At 40.1% G+C, this 23,261-nt stretch overlaps 1 protein-coding gene across 1 annotated transcript in view; it reads right to left on the reverse strand.

Moving 5' to 3' along the window:
- The window catches only part of FCRL5 (Fc receptor like 5), a 46,635-nt gene that overhangs the window by 11,581 nt on the left and 11,793 nt on the right, over positions 1-23,261 (reverse strand). Inside the window, exons 6-8 of the mRNA XM_058309930.1 lie at positions 21,722-22,003; positions 18,429-18,707; positions 6,570-6,848 (exon numbers count right to left, since the gene is read on the reverse strand). Of these exons, the coding sequence (XP_058165913.1) occupies positions 6,570-6,848; positions 18,429-18,707; positions 21,722-22,003 (840 nt within the window). The remainder of the gene's footprint in view (positions 1-6,569; positions 6,849-18,428; positions 18,708-21,721; positions 22,004-23,261) is intronic.

Genomic DNA, 23,261 nt, shown 5'->3' on the forward strand with positions numbered 1-23,261 from the left:
ACCATCAGCTTCTATGGTTTCAATATAGCCCTCCATACAAAAGACATTTCATGCAGGAAAATCTTTTTCTCTGTTATTAATCACCTTTTCATATCACTCAAAACTCAGATATAATTTCTTCAACTCTGGGTAAACCATAGCCTTTGTGCAATGCTTGGATATACAATCTCAAATGTGTTTGGGGAATATTTAAACTAAGATTAAGTTGAAACCCAGACATCTGAGAAATCAAAGGACAACTGGGGAAAAGGAGAGATTGGTTCAATAGAAAACAATGGGGAAGTGGATGTGGCACAAGTGATTAGGCTTCTGCCTAACATGTGGGAGGACCCGGGTTCAATCCCTGTGGCATCCTGGTAAAAAAAAGTGTGCCTGAGAGGCAAGCCAGTACCCACATAGTGAGTCAAGAGCCTGTGTGGCAAGCTGAGTGCCCGTGCGGCAAGCTGAGTGCCTGTGCAGCAAACCAAGTGCCTGCGCAGTGAGCCAAGGGCCTGTGCAAGTGCCACACACAGCGAGCCAGTGCCTGCGCAGCGAGCCAGGCCTGTGCAAGTGAGTCACGTAACAAAATGATGATGCAACAAAAAAGAGAAACAAAGGGCAGTTGTCAAGGAGAGGCACAACAGAAACCAGGAACTGAGGTGGTGCGAGTGGCAGGGAACTCTATCTCTACATCAGAGGTCCCCACGGTTGAAACCTGGTGAATCCTAGAGGAGAAAAACCAGAAGAGAATACCAAAAGAGAAATAGATACAGAAGATCACACAATGAATGGACACAGCAAAAAACAGCAGGGCAGGAGTGAGGGGGAAGGGGAGAGGAAGGAGGGTGGAGGGGGAGGAGAGGGGAGGGGGAAATGTACATAACTGCAGCTTAATAAAAGTCTATAGTTATTAAAAAAAAGAGTCTTAAAAAAAAGAAAAGAAAAGGAACAGGTCCAAGCTTTGGTTACTTGGCCAGGGATGTAATTGAGCCCAGGCTGGTTAGGAACAGGGCCCACAAGATATGAATATTGTTCATTCTTTTATTCATTCACTCAACAAAAATTAATTGAGCAAATAGTAAGTCCCAGGAACTGGGCTATATACTGAAACTTCAAGGGTGAGAAGGATAGAGTCCTTGCACTCATGAAGTCTACAATCTAGAGGGATTATAAGCAGCAACTAAATAATAATATAAATATAAAATTAAAACTTTGATAATTGATACAAAGTAAAAAACAGGGTGCTCTGAAACTGAAATATGTAATAGTGGGACCTGATCTAGCATGGGTAAGCTTCCTTGTGAAATGACATTTAAAATTAACCAGAGTAAAAGGAAAGTGAAGAGTGCACAGGGCAGGCAAACTGTGTGCAAAGGCCCTGAGTTAAGAAGAGGCTCAGCACATTTGAATTATTAAAACAAAGTGGCAGTAGCACCAAGAGAAGGGCATAAAGATTGCCATGAAATGGGAGGTTGGAGAGCTGTGCAGGGCTTCACAAGGTAAGGATTTTGATACTTCTCAGAAGATGAATGGGGAGTCTATAAATGCATCTATATAGGAGTGTGAGATGATCAAATCTGTTTTTTTTTTAAATTACCATTCTGACCTCAGTGTGCAAAATGGGTTGCAGTGGGAGAGAAGTGGAGTGGAGGAACAGTTAGGTGGCACTGTAGCACTTGAGGTGCTGGTTGATTTGACTAAGAGAGTGGCAGTAGAGAAGGAAAAAAAAATCCAAGAACAATTTAGGAATAGGACTTAGTGATTATCTGGCTATAAGGGGTGAGAGAGAGAGATGTCAAGGAAGACTCCTGAGTTTACTCTTGACTTATATATCTGGGTGAATGGAAGAGGGATAGATCCAGGGGGAAGTTCATGAGTTCAGTTTAAGACATGTTCAGGTTGACAAGCTTTTGATAAAAATTGACTGGAGTTATATTATATGTAAGTGCTCAAGTGAGAGGTCTCCTTTGGAGATAGAAGTTTAGGAAACATCATCTGTAGATGACAAAGCCATGTATAGACCCAAGATCATCCAGAGAGAGACTATAAATAAGAGAAGAGGATACAGAGCAGAGCTCATGCCAATATTTCTAAAAAGGAGAAGTCAATAAAGGAGATTGAGAAGGAGTGGCCAGAGATGTAGGAGGAGAAGCAGGAGAGGGTATGGTCACTGAGGCCAAGAAAGGGAATATTTCAAGAAGGAAGTAATGGTAAACAACGTGGAATATTTCAAGACATCAACTAAGATAAGGATTGGGAAATGACCCTTGGATTTAAAGTCATGGAGGCCATTGGTGACCTGTGTAAAAACCATTTTGATGGAGCGATCAGAAGAAACCAGATTGGTTGTAAACCTACTGGGAAATGAGGAAATGGAGTCAGCCTGTGTAGCTGACTCTTTTTGGAAGTTGAGCCATGATGGAGAAGTGTGTAGAGGCAATAGCAGGATAAAGCAAAGGTTTTCCTTAGACATGGGAGAGACAGAGCATGTTAAATGTCAATGGGAAGGATCCCATAGAGAAGGGGATTTTAAGGGATATGTGAGAAAAAGTGATAACTGGTTAAACAAGATTTCTAAGAATTCAAGAAAGAATGGAATCTAGAGTTCACATGGAGAAACTGATCTGACATAGGGAGAAAGCCCCCTCTACTACACACCTTAGGAAGGAAGGGATGTTTTGCCAGATGGATACAAACACTCAATTTGGTGGCGGGAGTCAAGGGTGCTATTGTCTGATGGATTTTATCTCCTCTGTGAAAGTTAAGGCATGGTTAACTGCTGAGAGTGAAGAGAGGTGTGTGCATGCATGTGGCTGTGTGTGTGTGTGTGTTGGGGGTCATAGGGGAGGTGAGGGGAAGAATATTTATAACAGTCTATAGTAAGACTGGGAGAGCAACATGTTTAGAGAAGTAATAGAATTGTTTAGCTTTGCACAGCTGTTGCTTACAGATTTGTGGTAATATCAATATGGCCTGTAGTGTGAATTTTTAAAATAGTATCCTTCAGTTTTCTGGTTATAGACATGGAGAAGGCAGATAGGTTCATCCAATGTTGGGATTTTGCCAGCAAATGTGATGAAAAGACCAAAAGGCAAGGGTTTTGAGAGAATTGGCAAGAGGAGTGTTGAAATTATTGACCATGAAATAGTCAATAATGGATTGGGAGAGACATATAGAGGAGAGGCCTAACGGATTAAGGAGGGTTAGAGGTTCTGTTGGATGTCAGAGAACAGCTGTGATGAGAGGAGCTGAAGAAGCAAGTAGAAGGATAGGAAGTTATAATCAGGTAATTGATGCTTAGACCATCATTTTGTAGATGGAGTAGTGTGTGCATATAGGAATATGTGACTTATGTGGAAAGGAGGGTAGGCCAGGGGGTTGAGTGGGTCATCAATGAGACCACTGGAGTCATGAAATGATGGCAGAATTTGAAGTAGAGAGAAAGACAGTACGGAGCCAAAGCCTTCATTGAAAGTGAGGCCTGGCTAGGAGGCCAGCCCCTGACAAGGAACAGTTGGGAGAGAGTGATATGGCTGGATAAAGCAGAGGCATCTAAGAGAGCAGGGGAATGGTGGTTGGGAAGTTTTTAGCCAGAGTCCAGGGTGGAAACCCAAGTTGCTTTAGGGCAGAGGCAAGAGAAGATAGACATTTGTGAGCCAGTGAGAGACTGTATTGTACTTTTAATTGATTGACATACAGAGGGAAGCACAATTAAAACACCTCTGAGTGTTGTAAACTATAATGTAAGCAATTGGAGCATTGCTTAGGGGCAATGCTCCAAAACGTTTTCATCAATTCTAACAAATGTGCCACACTAATGAAAAACGTTGTTAATATGGGAAAATATGGGAGGTGTAGGAGTGGGACATATGGGAATCCCCTATATTTTTATGTAACATTTATGCAATCTAAATATCTTTTAAAAATAAAAATAAAAAATATATATTAAAACATACACACACACACACAAAACACCTCTGAGGTGAGACATGCTGCAATTTCATAATTTCTTTTCTATTGATCATGGTTGGCCAGGATGTTGTTTGTGGTTACAAAAGTCTTCACTACAAAATGAAAAAAATCAGATATTGAGGGAATAAACAGAAGAAAATGCCACTGTGCATACAAGACAACAGATCTTACAGTGATGAAAGACAATGTCAAAAATTTTTTTCAATTATGTATTTTTAATTTTTTTTATTATTTCAAACTTTTAAAAGGGTGTATTTTACTCATTATTTTAAAAACTATCATTAATATTAATATATCATTTTCCTATTAATCATATTTGGTTATTTTGTTGGCTTCAGTTTTGAAGAAGTTTTCAATCACAGAAGGGTTACAACTCTGGCAGGGGAGGATCATTGGTGTGTGGTGTCAGAGATGGGGGAAGTATGGGAGAAGGTTCATCTGGGGCATACCTATAAGGCATATGAATGTGTTCAGGTATTCATGGGGCATTGTCACAGTAGGTAGAGTTTCACGCAATAACCAAAAGAATATCTAATACCCATCCTGGGAGCTCTTCCACATTCTCTAATGGGACAGCAAGAAACCTCTGAGTACAGGGGAAGTGACTAGTGAAGGAGGATGGACCATTGACAGGACCTTAGTAGTGATGACTATACTTATGAACCTTTCATTTTGAAACTGAAACTTAGCCCAGTATTAAAAGGCGCTCAAGAGTTACTTCTTGAGATCCTCCTTATGCTCAAATGTGGCCTCTCTCTACTCCAAACTCAGCATATAAATGCATTACCTTCCCCCGAGCATGGAACATGACTCCCAGGGATAGGCCTGTGTGGCACCAAGGGATTACTACCAAGCCCCAATGAGCAACACAACTGGAAAAAGACCTTGACCAAAAGGGGGAAAGGGGAAAAGACAAATGAGTTTATATGGCTAAGAGACTTCAAAGTGAGTTAGGAAATCATTCCAGAGGTTATGTCTCAGCAGGATCTCACTGATTGCCAAAGTAAATATTGCCTCATATAGCAGGACTCCTGAGGGCTCTGGAGACATGCAGACACTATAGGCAGGGCAGATAATCAGAAGTTTGGTGCCCTACCAGTGGGCCCTACTTTGGAATTTATGCTCCCCAGTGTGACATAGTTGGACTCAAATATGATTTCCCTACACATGGCTCTTCTGCCCCTTCTATTTGAACCTATAGTTAGTACTAGAGTTGATAGGTGCATGTCCAAGAGACTTATATCTTTGGGCTGTCCATATACCATCTGGGCACTGAATCTCAAGTGAGTTGCAACACCTACTCTCCAGTTCATTGTACTCACCAGGACAACTAACAAGGAGATGATGATGGAAAACGACTGTCTCAAAGAACAGAGCGAGTCTGCAACTACAAGCAAGATAGTCCCATCCATCTGCCCCATGGGATCTAAGCCCCCTCTCAATTAGAGGTGGAGTGGGCATCACCATCCTAGAGTCCTCAGGATTGGGAAATGAATGATGGGCTAGAGTAGACTTACTGTTATTCTACTATAGACTTATTGTGATTCTAGTAATGGAAGAATTGTTATCACTGATGTGGAGGCAGTGGCCACTGGTGGTTCTGAGGGCAGAGAGAGGGAAAGTAGTTGTAATTTGGGGGCATTTTCAGGACTTTGGAATGTCCTGAATGCCATTATAAATCTTGTAATAACTTACGAAAATGTGCAGGAGAGAGTGTAAACTACAATGTAAACTATAATCCATGCTTAGTGGCAATGCTCCAAAATGTGTTGATCAATTGTAACAAATATACCACATTGATGATGTATGTTGTTAATGTGGGAAAATGTGGGAGGACTAGGGAGCAGGGCATATGGGAATCCCCTATATTTTTTATGTAACATTTATGTAATCTAAATACCTTAAAAAATAAAAATAAAAAAGTATATTTAAAAAAGTATAGGGAAGTCAGCTTGGTCCAATGATTAGGGCATCCACCTACCACATGGAAGGTCCACGGTTCAAATCCTGGGCCTCCTTGACCCGTGTGGAGCTGGCCCATGTGCAGTGCTGATGCTCACAAGGAGTACCCTGCCACGCAGGGGTGTCCCCAGTGTAGAGGAGCCCCATGCGCAAGGAGTGCGCCCTGTAAGGAGAGCCGCCCAGTGTGAAAGAAAGTGCAGCCTGCCCAAGAATGGCACTGCACACACAGAGAGCTAATGCAGCAAGATAATGCAACAAAAAGAGATACAGATTCCTGGTGCCACTGATAAGGATAGAGGCAGTCACAGAGGAATGCACAGCAAATGGACACAGAGAGCAGATAACTGGGGGGGGGGGGGGGGGAGAGGAGAGAGGAAAAAACTTTTAAAAAAAGGTATGAAAGTAAAAAAAAGAAAAGTCTTCACTGCTAATTTAGAGAAATGATTTTGGTCACAATGGCTGGAGAATGTTGCTACAAGGAAAGGTACAGCAAGAAAAGGGATTGCCCAAATCCTGAAAATATAGAACCCATAATTCCCAGATGGAGGCTGAATAGGCAGCAGGACTGCTATACTGTCACACAGCAATTAGCCCTGTGCAACGCTGTGGGGGTAGAGATGACAGTCTGTCCCTTGTGGTCACAGGGACCAACTTACCTGTGACATTGAGTGGCACTGTATCACTGCGTTGGATCCCCAGGCCATTGTCAGCTGTACAGTAGTAGTTCCCAGAATGCTCTGCTGTCAGACAGAGGTTGAAGGATGCTCTTCCTCCAGAGGGGACTGAACTGCTTCCCAGGGTGACATACTCGTGATAAAACTTGTACAGGATTGGGGGAGAGCCTCTCTGGGCCTCACAGCGAAGTTCTACCACATCCCCGACTACAACTGGGGCCTTGGGAGCCAAGAGGGTGAGGACAGGGCGAGACACTAAAACTGAGAGAGGGAATGAGTTAGTCGACACCAGGATCTTTTCTTTTTTTTTAGTTAAAAACATTATAGAAGCTCCTCGTTTTAAAAAATCAAACTCTATAGGGTTGCACAAGGTAAAAAATGAAAACATTTCCTTTATTTTCATTTTCCAGAGATTACTTCTATTGAGTGTTTGGTGGTACTTTCTATATCTGTTCTATGTTTAAATACATATACATATCCACACACAAACACACACAAAGATAATACATATGCATTGGATCCCAATATATATACTCACCTACAACCTGCAGGACTTCTGTGTCCTTACTTATTCATTTTAAAAATCCAATTTATTGAGGTATAATTTACATACTATAAAGTATACTTTATACCCTTTAAAATGTAGAATTCGATGACTTTTGATCAATTTCACCCAATTATTTTTAACCATGGCAAAGCATTCCATTGTACGAATTTACCATAATGCATTTAACCAATTCCCTACTAATGGAAGTTTACAGTGCTTTTTAAAAATTTTTCAAATAATGCTGTAATAAACTACCCTGTAGCTATATTGTTGTGTATTTGTGTGTGCATTTCTTGGGATAAATTCCTAGAAGTGGAATTTCTGGAATAAGGGGTATAGGCATTTTAAACGATGATATATAATGCCAAATTGGTCTTCAAAAAGTTGAACTGATTTCACTTGCAGTAATGATTTATTAGAGTTCCTGTTACCTTACTGCCTGGTCAATTATGGTTATATAAAAGCAGTGCTTTATTTTGACTTAAATTACCTTCTTTACCTAATAGTGGCCTCTCTAGTTGCTCCATCTGAATAAGTCACTCATTCAATTCTTTTACCCTACAAGCTACTAGTTAAGTTTTCATGGACTGCTTGTGAATTAAAAACCATTTTATGATGACTTATGGTTTGTAAAGTATTCAGAAATAATTTACAAATGGAAAATTTGAAATCTGTCATTCATTTTTTTAAAAATTTCAAGTCATTTCTTTTTTATTTTCCACTGTTTAATAATCACAATGATGAGAAATTTATTGCTTTTTTATTTCCTCTTCTCCACCTTACCACCTGATTTTTCTTTCATTTTTAGAGATGTTGTAGGTTTATAGAATGATCAAGCATAAAATACAGGATTCCCATATACCATCCCACCACTAACACCTTGCATTGATGTGGAACATTTGTTACAATTGATGATAGCACATTTTTATAATTGTACTATTAATTAAAGTCCAAGGTTTAAGTTAGGGTTCACTGTGTAGTGTATTTCTTGGAATTTTTTAAAAATTTATTTTGTTACCATATATACAATATAAAATTTCCCCTTTTAATCATATTCAGATATACATTTCAGTGCTACCATCAGCACCATCCATTACCGAAATATTTCCATCATTCCAAATAGGAACCCTGTATATTTTAAACCTTAACTTTATATTCCTTATCCCCAACCTGTCCCCGGATAAACTGTATTCTAGATTCTGGCTATGAGTTTGCTTATCCTAATTGTTTTAAATCAGTGAGATCATACAATTTTGCCCTTTTGTGTCTGTCTTGTTTCACTTAACATGCTGTCTTCAAGGTTCACCCATGTTGTTACATGTATCAGGACTTCTTTTCTTTTTATGGATGAATAATAGCTCCATTGTATGATTTTATTTATCTGTTCATCAGTTGATGGACACTTGGGTAGCTTCCATCTTTTGGCAATTGTGAATAATGCTGTTATGAACATCAGTGTGTAAATATCTGTTCAAGGTCCTGCTCTTAGTTTTTTTGGGTATATATCTAGGATACCCAAACTGGTATCTGCCAAACTGGGAACTGCCAAACTGTCTTCCAGAGTGGCTGCACCATTTTACATTGCCACCAGCAATGAATGAGTGTTCCTATTCCTCTCCAACACTTCTTATTTCCTTTTGCTTTTTTTCCCCAATAGCAGCCACTCTAACAGATATAAAATGATACTTATTTGTGGTTGTGATTTGCTTTTCCCTGATGGCTAATGATGTTGAGAATCTTTTTATGTGCTCTGGCCATTTGCATATTTCTTTGGAGAGATGTCTATTAAAGTCTTTTGCCCATTTTTAAATTGGGTTGTTTGTCTTTTTTGTTGTTAAGTTGTAGGATTACTTTATATATTCTGGATGCTAAACCTTTAACAGATAGCTTTATTGGATATATGGTTCCAAAATATTTTTCTTTCATCATGTAGTTGTCATTTTATTTTTCACAAGAAAGTCCTGTGAGGCAGGCAAGTTTTAATTTTGATGCAGTCCCATTGATCTATTTTTGTTGTTGTTGCTTGTGCTTTGAATGTAAAGTCTAAGAAAACATTGCTTAACAAAAGATCCTGCAGCTTCTTCCCTACATTTTCTTCTAGGAGTTTTGTAGTTCCACCTTTTATATTAAGGTCTGTGATCAATTTGAGTTGAATTTTGTATATAGTGTGACATAGGGGTATTCCTTTTTTTCTTTTTTTTCCCAAATGGAGATCCAGTTTTCCCAGCACCATTTGTTGGAGAGATTATTCTTTCTGAATTGAGTGGTTTTTGCCACCTTGTGAAAAATCAGCTAGCCATAAATGTGAGGGTTGATTTCTGAGCTCTCAATTCTATTCCATTAGTCCAATACCATGCTGTTTTGATTACTGACTTTGTAATAAGTTTTAAGATTGGGAAGTATGAGTCTTTTAACTTCATTCTTTTTTTCAAATAAAATGTAGTTGAAGTATATCATTCATACATGAGCAAACACAAACAATAAGTATATAGTAAAAGTTGTGAGTTTTCAAAACAAAAGGGCATATCATCATAAAAGGCTCCCATACATCACCCTACTACCAACACCTTGCATTACTGTGAAACATTTTTTACAAACTATGAAAGAGCATCATCAAAATATTGCTACTAACTCTAGCCCATATCTTACATTTCATGTATTTCCCCCCCAGCCGGCCCTATTGTTTTGTTCATAAACCATATCGTTTATGTAAATTGTACAATCAATGACATTTGCTATAATCACTGAATTGTGCATTAATCACTTCAGTTAACATTGGAACATTTTTATTATTCCAAAAAAAATCCAATACATTTGGTTTATTTCTCCCCCAACCCATCCAATCTTTAACACCCTGTATTAGTATTATATATTATATATTTATTTCTTTTAGCAATATTTTTTAGTTTTCTGTGTACAAGTCTTTTACATCTTTGGTTAGAATTATTCCTAGATATTTCAATCTTTTAGTTGCTATTTTTAGTCGGGATTTTTTTCTTGATTTCTTCTGATTATTTATTATTCGTGTTCAAAGACAGCTTGAACAAAATTGTTCAAAGATAAGGAGTATTTCTACAAGTACCCCACCGCTTTGTTGAATTCATTTATTAGCTCTATCAGGTTTGTGGTAGATTTTTCAGGATTTTCTGTTTATAGCATCATGTTATCTGTAAATAGGAAAAGTTTTACTTCTTCCTTTCCAATTTGGATGCCTTTTTCTTCTTTTTCTTGCCCAAATCCTCTGGCTAGATCTCCTGGTACAATGTCAAATAACAGTGGTGACAGTGTAATCTTTGTCTTGTTGCTGATCTTAGAGGGAAAGCTTTCAATATTTTGCCATTGAGTATCATGTTAACTTTGGGTTTTTCTTATATGCTCTTTATAATGTTGAGGAAGTTTCCTACGATTACTAGTGTTTTAAGTGTTTTCATCAAGAAAGGATGCTGGATATTTTCAAATGCCTTTTCTGCATCAACTGAAGTGATCATGTGCTTTTTTTTCTTCATTCTTCATTCATTTCTTCACTTGATTTTCCCATGTTGGGCCAATTGACAGCCTAAATATATAACAGTCATATTTGATTTGATACCAACTTAACTTTGATAGCATGTACATATACTTTTCCTATACCCATCTGTCCTCCACCATTTTTTTTTTGGTACTTGTTACCACTTATATATGTGTACATTGTATGCTCCAAATTATAGATTTATCATTACTTTTTATGCATTTGTATTTTAGCATCTGTAGGAAGTAAGAAGTGAAGTTATATACCAAACAATAGAATACAAATAATACTGACTTTTATAATTACCCAAATGGTTACCTATATCACAGATCTTTATTTCTTTATGCTGCTTTGAACCACTGAACAGTGTTCTTTTCTTTTAGTGTGAAGACCTCCCTTTTGCATTGTTTGTAGGGCAGGTCTAATAGTGATGAACTCCCTTAGCGTTTGTTTATCAGAGAATGTCTTCATCTCGCCCTCATTTTTGAAAGAGAGTCTTGCCAGATACAAAATTCTTGGCTGACAGTTGTTTTCTTTCAGCACTTTATTTCAACCCACTGCCTTCTTTCCTCCATGGTTTCTGATGAGAAATTGGCACTCAGTCTAATTGGGACTTCCTTGTATATAACATGTTGCTTTTTTCTTGAAGCCTTCAGAACTCTGTCTCCTGTTTGCATTTGATAGTGTGATCGATATGTGATGAGGTGTATTTTTCTTCATGTTTATCCTGCTTGGTGTTCTCTGAGCTTCTAGGATGTGCATATTCATATCTCATGTACGTTTGTGAGGTTCTCTGTCATTATTTCTTTGACAATTCCTACTGTCCCTGTCTCTCTTTCTTCTCCTTCTGGGATCCCCATAATGTGATTATTGGTATGTTTGATGGTGTCCCATAGCTTAGGCTATTTTTGCTTTTAACGTTTCTTTTTTCTATCTGGTCCTCAGTCTGATTCATTTCAAGTGTCTTGTCTTCACCTTCACTGAAACTTTCTTCTGCCAGTTCCAATCTACTCTTTTTTATAAAAGATTTATTTTTTATTTATTTCTCTTCCCTTCCTCACACCCCTAGTTGTCTGCTCTCTGTGTTCATTTGTTATGTGTTCTTCTGTGTCCCCCTGTATTCTTGTCAGTGGCACCTGGAACCTGTGTCTCTTTTTGTTGCATCATCTTGCCGGGTCAGCTCTCCATGTGTGTGGTGCCATTCCTAGGCAGGCTGCACTTTTTTTGCTCTGGGCATCTCTCCTTACGGGGTGCACTCCTTGTGCATGGGGATCCCCTATGTGGGGGACACCCCTGCATGGCACAGCACTCCTTGTATGCATCAGCACTGCATGTGGGCCAGCTCATCACATGGGTCAGGAGGTCGTAGGTTTGAACCTTGGACCTCCCATGTGGTAGGCAGACGCCCTATCCATTGGGCCAGATCTGCTTCCCTCCAATCTACTCTTGAAACTCTATGGGCATTTTTCATTTCAGTTATTTGGTCTTCGACTCTAGTCATTCTTGTTAAAATTTCTATCTCTTTACTTAGACTCTCATGTTGCTCATTCATTTTTTTCCTAATATCCTTTAGTTCTCTCTGTATTTTCTTTCATCTAATTGTATGGCCCAAAATATAGATTTATCATTACTTTCTATGCACTTTTAAGATCATTTTTTAAAAAGGCTTTTTTGATATGTCCACATTCTCATCATCTTTGGTGTTTTCTCTATGTTTATCCTCTTCCTTTGGATGTGCTGTCATTTCCTGTTTTGTTGCACATTGCACCTTTTAATATTTTAGTATGTTAACCCTGGGATTTATTCCCTAAGATATCTGTTTCTTGATTTTATAGCCAGCTGGCATTAAGACAGATTTTCTTGAACTTCAGTCCTCCTCTCAGGAATGTCTGCCCAAAAAGTGAATGCAGGGTTCAGTGTTTCCCTTGTCTTTCTGCATCTGTCTTAGCCTGCACTTTGCTTGTTAGTAGTTTTGGAGTCCCCCTGTTTACAGGAGTTCAGTTTTCCCCTCAGTTTCTTAGGAGCCAGAATTCTCTCTCCTGCATGTTTGAAGTTGTCAGAACTTTGTCCCAGATTGTCTGCCTCTACAATGGTTTACTCTTCTTTTGTTGTCTCTAGCTGCTTTTGCTTGGAGGACAAATTCTTAGTTATCCCAGGGAGGACTTTCCCATTTCAGAATTTCTCAGCTAAAACAGGGCCAGAGACCCAAGAAGAGGGACCAGACTGGCTTAAAAGTGTCCTGTGGAGGGGATCAGGAAGGGTGCCAAAAGCTTCTCCAACAGTTCTCCAAAGCTGAGCTTTCCTGGCCTGTCAGCAAATGTAGCCCTTCACCTGTCTTTGGCGCCCTGAGGAAGTGCTGCATCTTTAAATCTCCATTGCCTCTGCCCCTGTTCAGGGTGTGTTGAAATAGTGGATGCCTTCAGAACTGTGACTCAGGATTCCAAATGCACTATTCAAAAGCCAGGATCAGTGATTGACAGTGTCCACCCGTTCCTGGGGAAGTCAGTTTTTATATCCCTTTTGGTCACCAATAGCTAGTCAGAGCCTGGACACTGTAGTGTCTTGCTGCAAGAAAAAGGGATGGGTGATGGTATGTGCTGCATGGAAAGAGCATTTTATAGTCTTTATTGTAGGTTATGAGCTTTTCCTTTGATTCTTCCCTGGATGCTGTATTTCTGTTTTTCTGGCCTCTGGAGTTTCACAATAGTAGTTTCAGAGTTCCTGCCTGTTTAAAGTTGTTTTGGTAGAAGGTCTGAGTCCTGGAGCTCCCTACTCCACCATCTTCCCCCTGACTAACTGATTTTTCTTAGTTACATATATTTTTTTATATTTTTTACTTATAAAAGTTACCTTCTATTCTGTAACCATAATTCTCACAGTGGTTTAGGCTTTGTGTCTATATCCAAATCAATGATTTTTAACTCTTTTTGTACAATATTCTTACCTGAGGAAGTGTTTAAAAATATCAATTCTGATGCCCTACCTGAAAGAGTCTGAATTTAATTGGTCCTGAATGGGGCTTAGTAATAATAGATATTTTCATAAAGTTCCCTAAGAGGTTCTAATATGCAGCCAGGATTGAGAATTTCTGATCTAAATAGATTTAGTGATCACTTTTCATACTACAGTTTCCTTACTATAAGTCTTTTCTATTAATTCATATCTTGGTTGGTTGGATTTTGTTCAAGTAATATTTTCAAGAAGGATTAATAAATATTGTTTCCTCATTTGTACATGTATATAAAACCTTGAAGTTCAATAGCCTCATCAAAATACATCTTGCTGTTTTTTACTCTGTATCCATTTTTTATCTACATATTTAAGTCTTCTTTTTTTTCAGGGAAAATGATTACATCTTTTAGTTTTGTTTTTCTCTTCTTTTTTTTAAATGTAGAGGTATTTATTATACGTATTTGGGATCTCTATTATTGATCTCCACATTTACAATTTTACTTATCTTTCCTTTTTGTTTCTGTGTCTTTCTAGTTTGCAATTCTCTATTATTTTTCAAATTATTCTTCATGCAATTAAACATTTTAGAGGTATCTCTTCCACTGTTATTGCTTCAAATTTTGATTCATTTTCAAAATAACTTTGAATTCTTTTCTGAGTTCTGTCAGATCATTTTAAAAATTTCTTCTGTTATTGTCTCATTTGTTCTTTTACCTCTTTTAATTCCTCTTTGTATTTTGCTCCAAAGTCTATATTTTCTTTAATTACCTTGAGAATTTTCTGAAGAATTTGGTTATTTTTCTGTTTCTTATAGAATTCTTCTTAAAAGTTTTGTGTTATGTGTCTTTCTTTTCCTATTATAATTTAAAATATATACAAAGATCCTATACTGGGTCTTTTATGCTTACAACCCATCTTTGAATGAATAAAGTTGTATTCAGCATCTCATATTTGCTCAAGAATACTGCGTGTGTGTATGTGTGTGTGTGCATGTGTTTCAGTGAGCTGGGGCTATATTGATTCAAATTGGTATATTTTATGAGAGTACTTTCCCATGAAATGTACCTGTGTTCTCTGTTTGGGATACATTCCCTCAAAGAAAGTAGATTATTCTGCCAGTACATTTGCATGGCTCACAATGAAGTCTCCCAGTGCACAGACAGCTTCTTTGCTAATTTAGGATTTATTTATTCCTACCTAGTTGATATTAAAGTAACTACAAAGTTCAGTGCTTTCTCCCTGCTCTTCTCTTCTTTATCTCACCACGAAGAATTTTTGTTCATTGAATTACAAATGCCAACCAAAGACCTAGTCTGTGTCAGGCATTGAGTAGTCACAGGAATGTAATGAAGACCAAGACTGAGGAAGTTCTGATCTTATGAAACTTATATTCTGGTGGCATTGAGGGAGACAGACAAGAAACAGGAAATAGATTTTAGATTTTACTAAATGCTAGAAGAAAATAAAACACGATAAGGCATACAGAGTGATTTGGGTCTGGGCCTTTTCTGGATAGATTAGTCTCTGGTTTTGTAGTATGGGTCTCAGGACATTTAAACTTCTTGGTTTATAATGGAATATCCTCCTTGGGTCACTCTTGATTTCTGTGACTTGGAACAAAAGTAAATGGGACAGAAGATTTCCTTAAGACTCACATGTTCCAATAAAAGGCCATAGTAATGGAAACTCCACATGGACTCATGCGTTCTTAGGATAAGATCTCTGACCATTCCAGCAACTCAACTAGTTTACAAATTCTGAACAGACCATGATTCTGGTTATAATCACCCTCTGACTAACTCCTGCTCTGATAGCCCTATAAATAATCTTCCCTAACTCTTCCCTTTAACGCATGATGAAACAACGTTAAGGTGATACTTGCCCTTGCTTTGCAAGGTAAATGGGCTCTGTTTTGTGGGATCCACAGGTTCCCTGGTAGTGTTACACGGGGCTTTGACAAATGCTTCTCAGTCTCCTCCTCACTTCATTTTTTTTCCAGGGCTTCATGTATTCCTAGACTTTGGTTCTCATTCCAACTCAAATCACATAATTCTGGAGTTAGAAAGGATTCTAACTATTATTTTTTATAACTTTCAATAAAGATGAAAACAATGAGATAAAAGCTTTGAAATGTTTTGCCCAAATCATGAACTGCTTATATTCAGAGCCAGAGCTAGAATTCAGTTCTTCTGACATGTAGTTATATCACACCACCCAAGCAAAACATCTTTCATGTATATTGACTCTAGGAAAGATCAGAGTCCCTGTAAAACAGTCCACTATAAAAGTATTTTCTTAAACATAGTTCATTAATGTGTCCCTGCTACATTGGCCACAATTTGTTGAGTTAGCGGTTGGCAGTTGATTTAAAAATGGCCCATTTATAGGCTTGCCTGTGGCCTAGTAGTAGCTTAGAGGCTGAGTAATCAGAACTACTGTTTTGGAAGTGAGCCATATAGTACCAACATTTGGTACAGAAGTCGAAAGAGCAAAAAGATGATGGGAACGAGTGTTGTTGGGGGGGGAGAGGGGGGGTGGGGGGGTGGGGTTGAATGGGACCTCACATATATATATATTTTTAATGTAATATTATTACAAAGTCAATAAAAAAAAAAAGAAAGAAAAGAAAAGACAACCAGACATAGAAGAACACACAGTGAATGGACATAGAAAGCAGACAGTAAGTGCAAAACAACCGGGGGGGGGGTTGGGGGGGAAGGTGGAGGGGGGTTGGGGGGGAGGGGGGAGGGGGGATTGGGGGGGAGGGGGGAGGGGGGAGGGAGCGGGGTTAGGGGGGAGAAATAAATAAATGCATCTTTTAAAAAAAGTGTGCTGATACATAGGAAAAATATAACAAATGCAATTTATGGACTATAGTTAACAATAACATTGCAAATGTTTCTGTGACAAAAGCAAAGTTAGTACTATATTAATTCTAAAGGTCAAAAAAAGAATATGGAGTTTTTGTGAGATGTGAATATGATTAAGCATTTTTTTCTCTTCATTTTTTTTCATTAATAAGAAGACCTTGACAATGTCAGTTAACGAGTCTTTATCCATCTGTGTATCTTTCCGAATACTAGAGGAACAAATGAGTTAGGTGTTGTAATTAGATGGGTTGAAGGCAACTAGAGGGAATTTTTTGTGTTTCCATGACTTGCTGACCTGCATATTATTTTATTTTTTAAATTTGAAATAAAGATATTTGGGAAAAAAAAAAGTCAGTACTCAGAAGCTCAAGGCAATAGATGCTGTGGTTAGCAGCTTAGGAAAAGTTATAAGTAAACAAAGTCATGAGACAGAGGGAGTTAAAGTAGAGAAAATTTAGAAGCAGCAAGGGCTATGGGAACAGGAGGACAGAGAAAGAAAATAGTGGGCACAGGAATAAAAAGTAATGAATGCTTCTAGCTCATTAGTGTTAATATACCCTGTTTCTGAGAAAATCATTGCAATGAGGAATCTATCTGATCTTTTCTACAAATCTGCATACACTGTCTTTCTTGTGTTTCTTGCTCCCTGGGCATCCTTACAACAAACCCTCCTCCTCTGGGACTCCGGGGTGGGGCTCCATTTCCTTGTGATGTAGAAGCAGTCCGACACAGCAGACCCAAGCTATTTCTATCATGCCATTCTGATCCTCTAAAACAAAAACTGGACTTTTAGTCTCTAGTAACCAAAGATCCAAGTTAAACAGAAGCAATTTTGCTCCTAAAATGACACTTTTTTGATCATTACTCAGGTGACAATGAGCCGTACACTTACAATTTGGATACTTTTCTGAATGTACGCCACCTGTCAAAAATAACTTAAACAGCAAGACAATAAAATTACGATAAATTTAATGGATTGGATGGCAAAAGATCATGAAAGATCAGGAAACCAAGGAGCTGTTCTTTAAGGAGCCATCTCTTCCTTTCCATTCAGCATTAGTCCTTTCCAAACTTACTGTGAAAGCTCTAGCTGCTTGAGAACTCTTTGGAGAAACTCAGATTTTGCCCAATATTTGTCCATATTACTGTGCTTGTAGCTAAGTTTGTTTGTAAGTTTGTTTGTAAGTTAGTGGGCATTTGAGATGCTTCCGTTCACCTAGCTAAGAAAAATTGGCTTGGGGGCTGAACAATATATCCCTGGAATACAGGACATGAGAAGACAATTTGAGAAAAAACATTCATTGGGTAAAAGGAGTCTGCTGAGCTATATTAAGGGTCTGACTGAGCCAGGGTTGGATGAGGACTGAGCACCACAAGCAGATGTTGGGTTGAGAAGAGTCAAGAAGGATTAGGCAGGGAAGTCTATGTGGCTCAACTGATAGAGCATCTTCCTACTATATGGAGGGTCCAGGGTTCAATACCCAGAGCCTCCTGACTCGTGAGGTAAGCCAGCCCATGTGCAGAGCTGCCGCGTGCAAGGAGTGCCGTGCCATGCTGGGGCGCCCCCACATGGGGGTGCACCATGCACAAGGAGTGTGCCCCGCAAGGAGAGTCACCTGAAAAAAGCACAGCCCGCCCAGGAGTGGTACCGCACACATGGAGAACTGATGCAGCAAGATGGTGCAACAAAAAAGACACAATTTCCTGGAGCCACCAAGGGTGCAAGCGGACACAGAAGAACACACAGTGAGTGAACAAAGAGAGCAGACAGTGGGTGGTTGGTGGGATGGGGAGAGAAATAAATAAAATAAATCTTTAAAAAAAAAATAAGATTATATAAATGTTAAAAAAAAGGATTAGGTTGATCAAGGTAGGAAAATGGAAGATACATGCAGACTTCTGAAGGAGTTCTTGAGATTGAGATTAGGGCTAAGGATGAGTGATTGGCAGGAGCCCAGACTTACCCATGACGGAGAGACTCACTGCCTTGCTGTACTGGGGATGAAAGCCATTTTCAGCTGTGCAGTGGTAGTTCCCAGAATGCTCTGTGGTCAGAGAGAGGCTGAAGGAGGCTCCTCCTCCAGAAGGGGCCGAGCTGCTGCCCAGGAGTTTTCCTTCGTGAAAAAGCTGATACAGGATGCGGGGAGAACCTCTTTGGGCTTCACAGTGAAGTGTCACCCTGTCTCCCTCAAGAGCCTGGGCCCTAGGCATTCTGAGTGTGAGGACAGGCTGAGAAACAGGGACTGAGGGAGAGAAAAAAATCTGGTCAATAATTGTGTCTGCTTCTTACTGGTCATTTTCAACAGTTCGCTGGCTCCTTCTCCTTTCCTGTCCCCACCTTGTTAGGCACCCTCACTCCTGTTTTACAGAAGAAGTGAAACTCTCAGGGAAGAAACCTTTAATTGTGCTGCCATCAGACTCACACCCCATGGTAGACCGAATCGTGTATCCCAACAAAAGATATGTTTGTGCAGTGTGGACTCATTTGTGAATACGATTGTCTAAGATCCTCGTTAGGTTTGTGGCCAGACAGAATCAGGTAGGCCTTAAGCCATATTACCGTATTAGTGGAGGCCTTATAAAGAGAAGCCAGAAGTCAGGGAGAGCCACAGGAGGAGACCAAGGACATTACCATGCGACAGGCAGAGATGTAAGTCAAGGAATCCCAAGGACTGTGGCAAGCCTTTACCAGAACCTTACAGACATCGGGGGAAAGCATGGCTTTGCTGGTGCCTTCATTTTGGACTTCTAGTCTCTCAAACTGTGAGCCAGTGATTTCCTGTAGATTAAGCCAACCCGGGTGTAATATTTGCCATAGAAGATCTGGCGAACTAAGACAGACCCTTCCCGGCATCAGCTCCTTCCTCATTCCCTCTGACCTGTGAGGGGAAGAGCTACCTCTTCTCCCTCCTAAGGTGGGTGTGCTGCTGCTCTCTGGACCCCACACCATCTGTCTCTGTACTGCACTTGAATTATTTGTCTCTATTGGCTTCTTCTAAATGCCACTTAACTATGTTAATCTTCTCCACATTAGAAAAACAAATGAAAACAAAACAAAACCAACTCTGTCTGTATTTGACGTTCCCCAAGGTCTCTTTTTCCTGTCTTCGTGGACAAACTTAAGAAATGGCCTGCATTTATTGTTTCCACATCTTTACCTTACGCCCATTTGTTGACCATTACAAGCTGGTTTTCTTCACCCCCTCCAAATCAATTTAAAGCTGATTTTTTTCCATGTTTATGAGTCAATGATGATGATGATGATAATAATAATAATAGATACTTATTATTATAATGACAATCGAGTGTTAACTTTTAACTATGTGCCCAGTGTATGTGTGTGTGTTTGTTATATACAATTTAGAAATATTTATATGCATATATACACTAATTTAATTATTTAAACAGTCCCATGAATCAATTACTATTATCTCCATTGAACAGATGAGGAAATTGAGGCCCAAAAACGTTAAGCCACACAGCTAGTAAGGGGTGAGGCAGCAGTCAAACCCAGGTATTTTGGTTCTGATCTGTGTTTTCCTTTCACAGACCACATTGTGGCTAATTCAGTGGGAGTGACTCAGTCCTTGCCTTTCATCATCACTCAGCTCTGCCACATCTGAACTGGCCAGTCACTACCTTTGGTTTCTGTGGGGCTCACTCTCCCAGCTTCTTGTCTTCTCTCAGCCACAGCGTTTCTCAGGGGCCCTTCTGCCTCAGCAGGGCTGGCCCCAGGGATCTGTCCAACTGGATGTTCTCCTTCCTGGGCCCTCTCCTCTACTCCTGCCGTTCTCCAGACTTGCTCCTCTATAATCCTTGCTCACCCAATAGCTGGAGCCATGTTCCCCAGATTTAAAATCCTTCATGGACCCCAGGTTACTCCTTAGAATAAAGCCCCAACCCTTGCCATTACTTCTAAGGTCTGTATTACCTTGCCCTGCTTCCCTCCCCAAACTCATCCCTGCCTCTCCCAACCATTCTACTCCATGCTGCTGTCAGTATGAACTGACCTCCTTCTAGTTCCTTGAACACTTCCTCCTTTCTTTGACACAAGACTTTATCCTCTACCTGGATCACAGCCACTTTCTCTCACTTTCAGCTTCTCCCCATTTTCTCCTGAAATATCTCCCCTTGTCCTCAGGTCTTAACTCACACATGAACTCTTCCCAGGCATTTCCTCTCATCTCCCAGTTCTGATTGCGGAGCTCTCTCATTTGCTCCTGCAGCTACAGCTGCTTCTGTCCCGTGCATTGGTGTTTGCTTTTACTCATCTACACCTGCTATCAGACCGTGGGAACTGTGAGGAAGCAGCATGTTGGTCTAGTTTGACGTATCCTCAGGCCCCCTTGCAGTCTGGCATATGACATAGACACACTAATTGTTTATTAGGTGAATAAATGAACCATTGTATAAAATGTTATAAGCCTCTGAGTGCATTCTATAATGACATCCTTGTCCACGATTTCTTCAGGCCTCAGGATATTAGAAGTGCTGCTACTCTGTCTCTTTCATTTGATGTTTCCCTCCATGGTTCTCTGGCCCTTTCATTATAGTCCTGCACTTCTATTGTGGGAGGCGCCAGCCTCTGGCTTGTCTTTCAGGTTGTTTCTGCCATTTTACAGGAGAGGAAACTGAGGCTGCTTCCAGGTCCCTCTGAGGACTGGACTCTGTAGCAAGTGGAAATGAAAGAAATCCCTGGCTCACGAGTAGCACCCTTCTAGCACCCTCACATGTGCCTCACCTCACAATATCACTTAATACCTGTTCAATCAACTGTAAAAACGCTGGAATGAGAGGGACATCCTTGGAACAGCTGTCATCTTGCTACCTGTCTTCAAGTCTTACATGGTTTTGCATACTTTTAATGATCAGTATTTGATATTAAAGAGACAAGAGATACCTCTGTGTCCCTGGGAACTGATTTTATAGCTGCTCAGAACAATGTAATGAATGAAAACCAGGCATCTGGGGATTCAAAGGCCAAGTGGACAGATAGAAACACATTTGGCTCCTCAGATGCAAGAGGCCAAGAAGAAGAAAGTGGAGACAGCCGGGGGCATGATAGTACCTGGGTTGCACAAGAGATGAGGCCCCAAAGAAGCAGACAGGTGGTTGAGTGGTGGAGCTAAAAAGGACATTGGTTTGGCTTGAGGAAGGAGTGGAAGAAAGTAGAAAGTGAAAATACATTTCTGAAGGGGTTGGTGTGAGAAAGAATTATGCCGGGGATGAGTAACTGACAGAGGAACCCAGGGCTTACCAGTGACAGAGAGGCTTACTGCCTCACTGCTCTGGGCCCCCAGGCCATTGTCAGCTGTGCAGTGGTAGTTCCCAGAATGCTCTGCAGTCACACTGAGGCTGAAGGATGCTGATCTCCTTGATCTGACTTCTATACTCTTCAGGATTATACTTTCATGAAAAAACTGATACAGGATGGGGAGAGAACCTCTCTGGGCTTCACAGTGAAGTGTCACCTTATCGCTCTCAAGAGCCTGGTGGTCCTTAGGAGTTCTGAGGGTGAGGACAGGATGAGATACGGGGACTGAGGGAGAGAAAAGAGTTGGTCAACAGTTGTTTCTGCTTCTTACTATAGATTTCAATTAGTGACCAGTGAAAAATCATTGTTTCCAGTCTCCACTGGGCCATCAGGGTGGCCCAGCCACTTTCCAGGCTTCTCTTACCAATCCTCTCTCCTGTGTTCCATGCTGGCCATTTCTAGTCTTTTTCTTTCCCATCAGGCCTCTGGCTCTTCCTCCTCTCCTGTCCCTAACTTCTTAGGTGACTTCACTTGTGTTTTGCAGAGGAAATGAAGCCTTCAGAGAAGAAGCCTCCTATTGTGCTGCCACCAGACTCACACACTTATCCTACTTCCTTTGGATCTGTGACTGAGAAAGACCTGTCCTTTCTCCTGTTAACAAATTGTTTCCAGGGCCAGCCAGGGCCTGGGTTTGTCTCCTGATTCCTAGTCCAGTGCTGAATCACACTGACTCCTTAAAAGTAAACCTGGAGTTTGCCATGAGTGGAGGGGATAGCACCAAGCAGAGCCTCAGGGCTCCACAAAGAAGTTCTTTCCCCCTGACTACAACTACCTAAACAACTTTGAAGGCAAGATGGCATCAAATACTGGCCAAAGGAAATGATGTAGTCTAGGGTTTCCCTCACCCTCATAGTTACAGTTTTGGAGTAATTATGATGTTGCTACCTATCTTTGTATCTTACATGGATTTGTACATTGCTTATTGTCAATAATTAGTTGTTAATTGGGACAACAAATACCTCTGTATGCTCGGAAAGAGGAATGATTTGGGAGCTACTGAAAATAATAGATTAATAAGGAATTCAAGCATCTGGGATACTGAGGACAAAGGAAGAAAGAGAGAAATGTATTTACTGATGTTCTATAGAAACTGGGCACCAAAAGAGAGTCAGAAAGAGAGAGAGAGATGAGAGGGAGAGGAGGAGAGATGTATGTGAGATAGAAATGAGAGAGCAAGAGGGAGAGCAAGAGAGAGATTCAGGGAGTGCAGTTGCATTTTGGCTGGCCAAAGAATAAAGTCCATGATTGGCAGACACTATTCAGAGAGCTATGGGTCAAGGGGAACAGTAGGATGTCTTCGAGAAGAAGCAGGAAGCCAGTAAGAGAATAGAGATTTGTTGGGTGACAGTAAAAGGAGGACTGGAACCAGGGATGTCTGGATATTTGTTGATCAACAGAAAAACCAAGAACTGAGTATCATATGTCAAGTAACGCTGACCTCTATAATTTCTCTTTGGACAGTGATGGCTGATCTGCACAGAAT

Source organism: Dasypus novemcinctus, chromosome 13, assembly GCF_030445035.2.
Source record: "Dasypus novemcinctus isolate mDasNov1 chromosome 13, mDasNov1.1.hap2, whole genome shotgun sequence".
In the NCBI taxonomy this organism is placed as follows: Eukaryota; Metazoa; Chordata; class Mammalia; order Cingulata; family Dasypodidae; genus Dasypus; species Dasypus novemcinctus.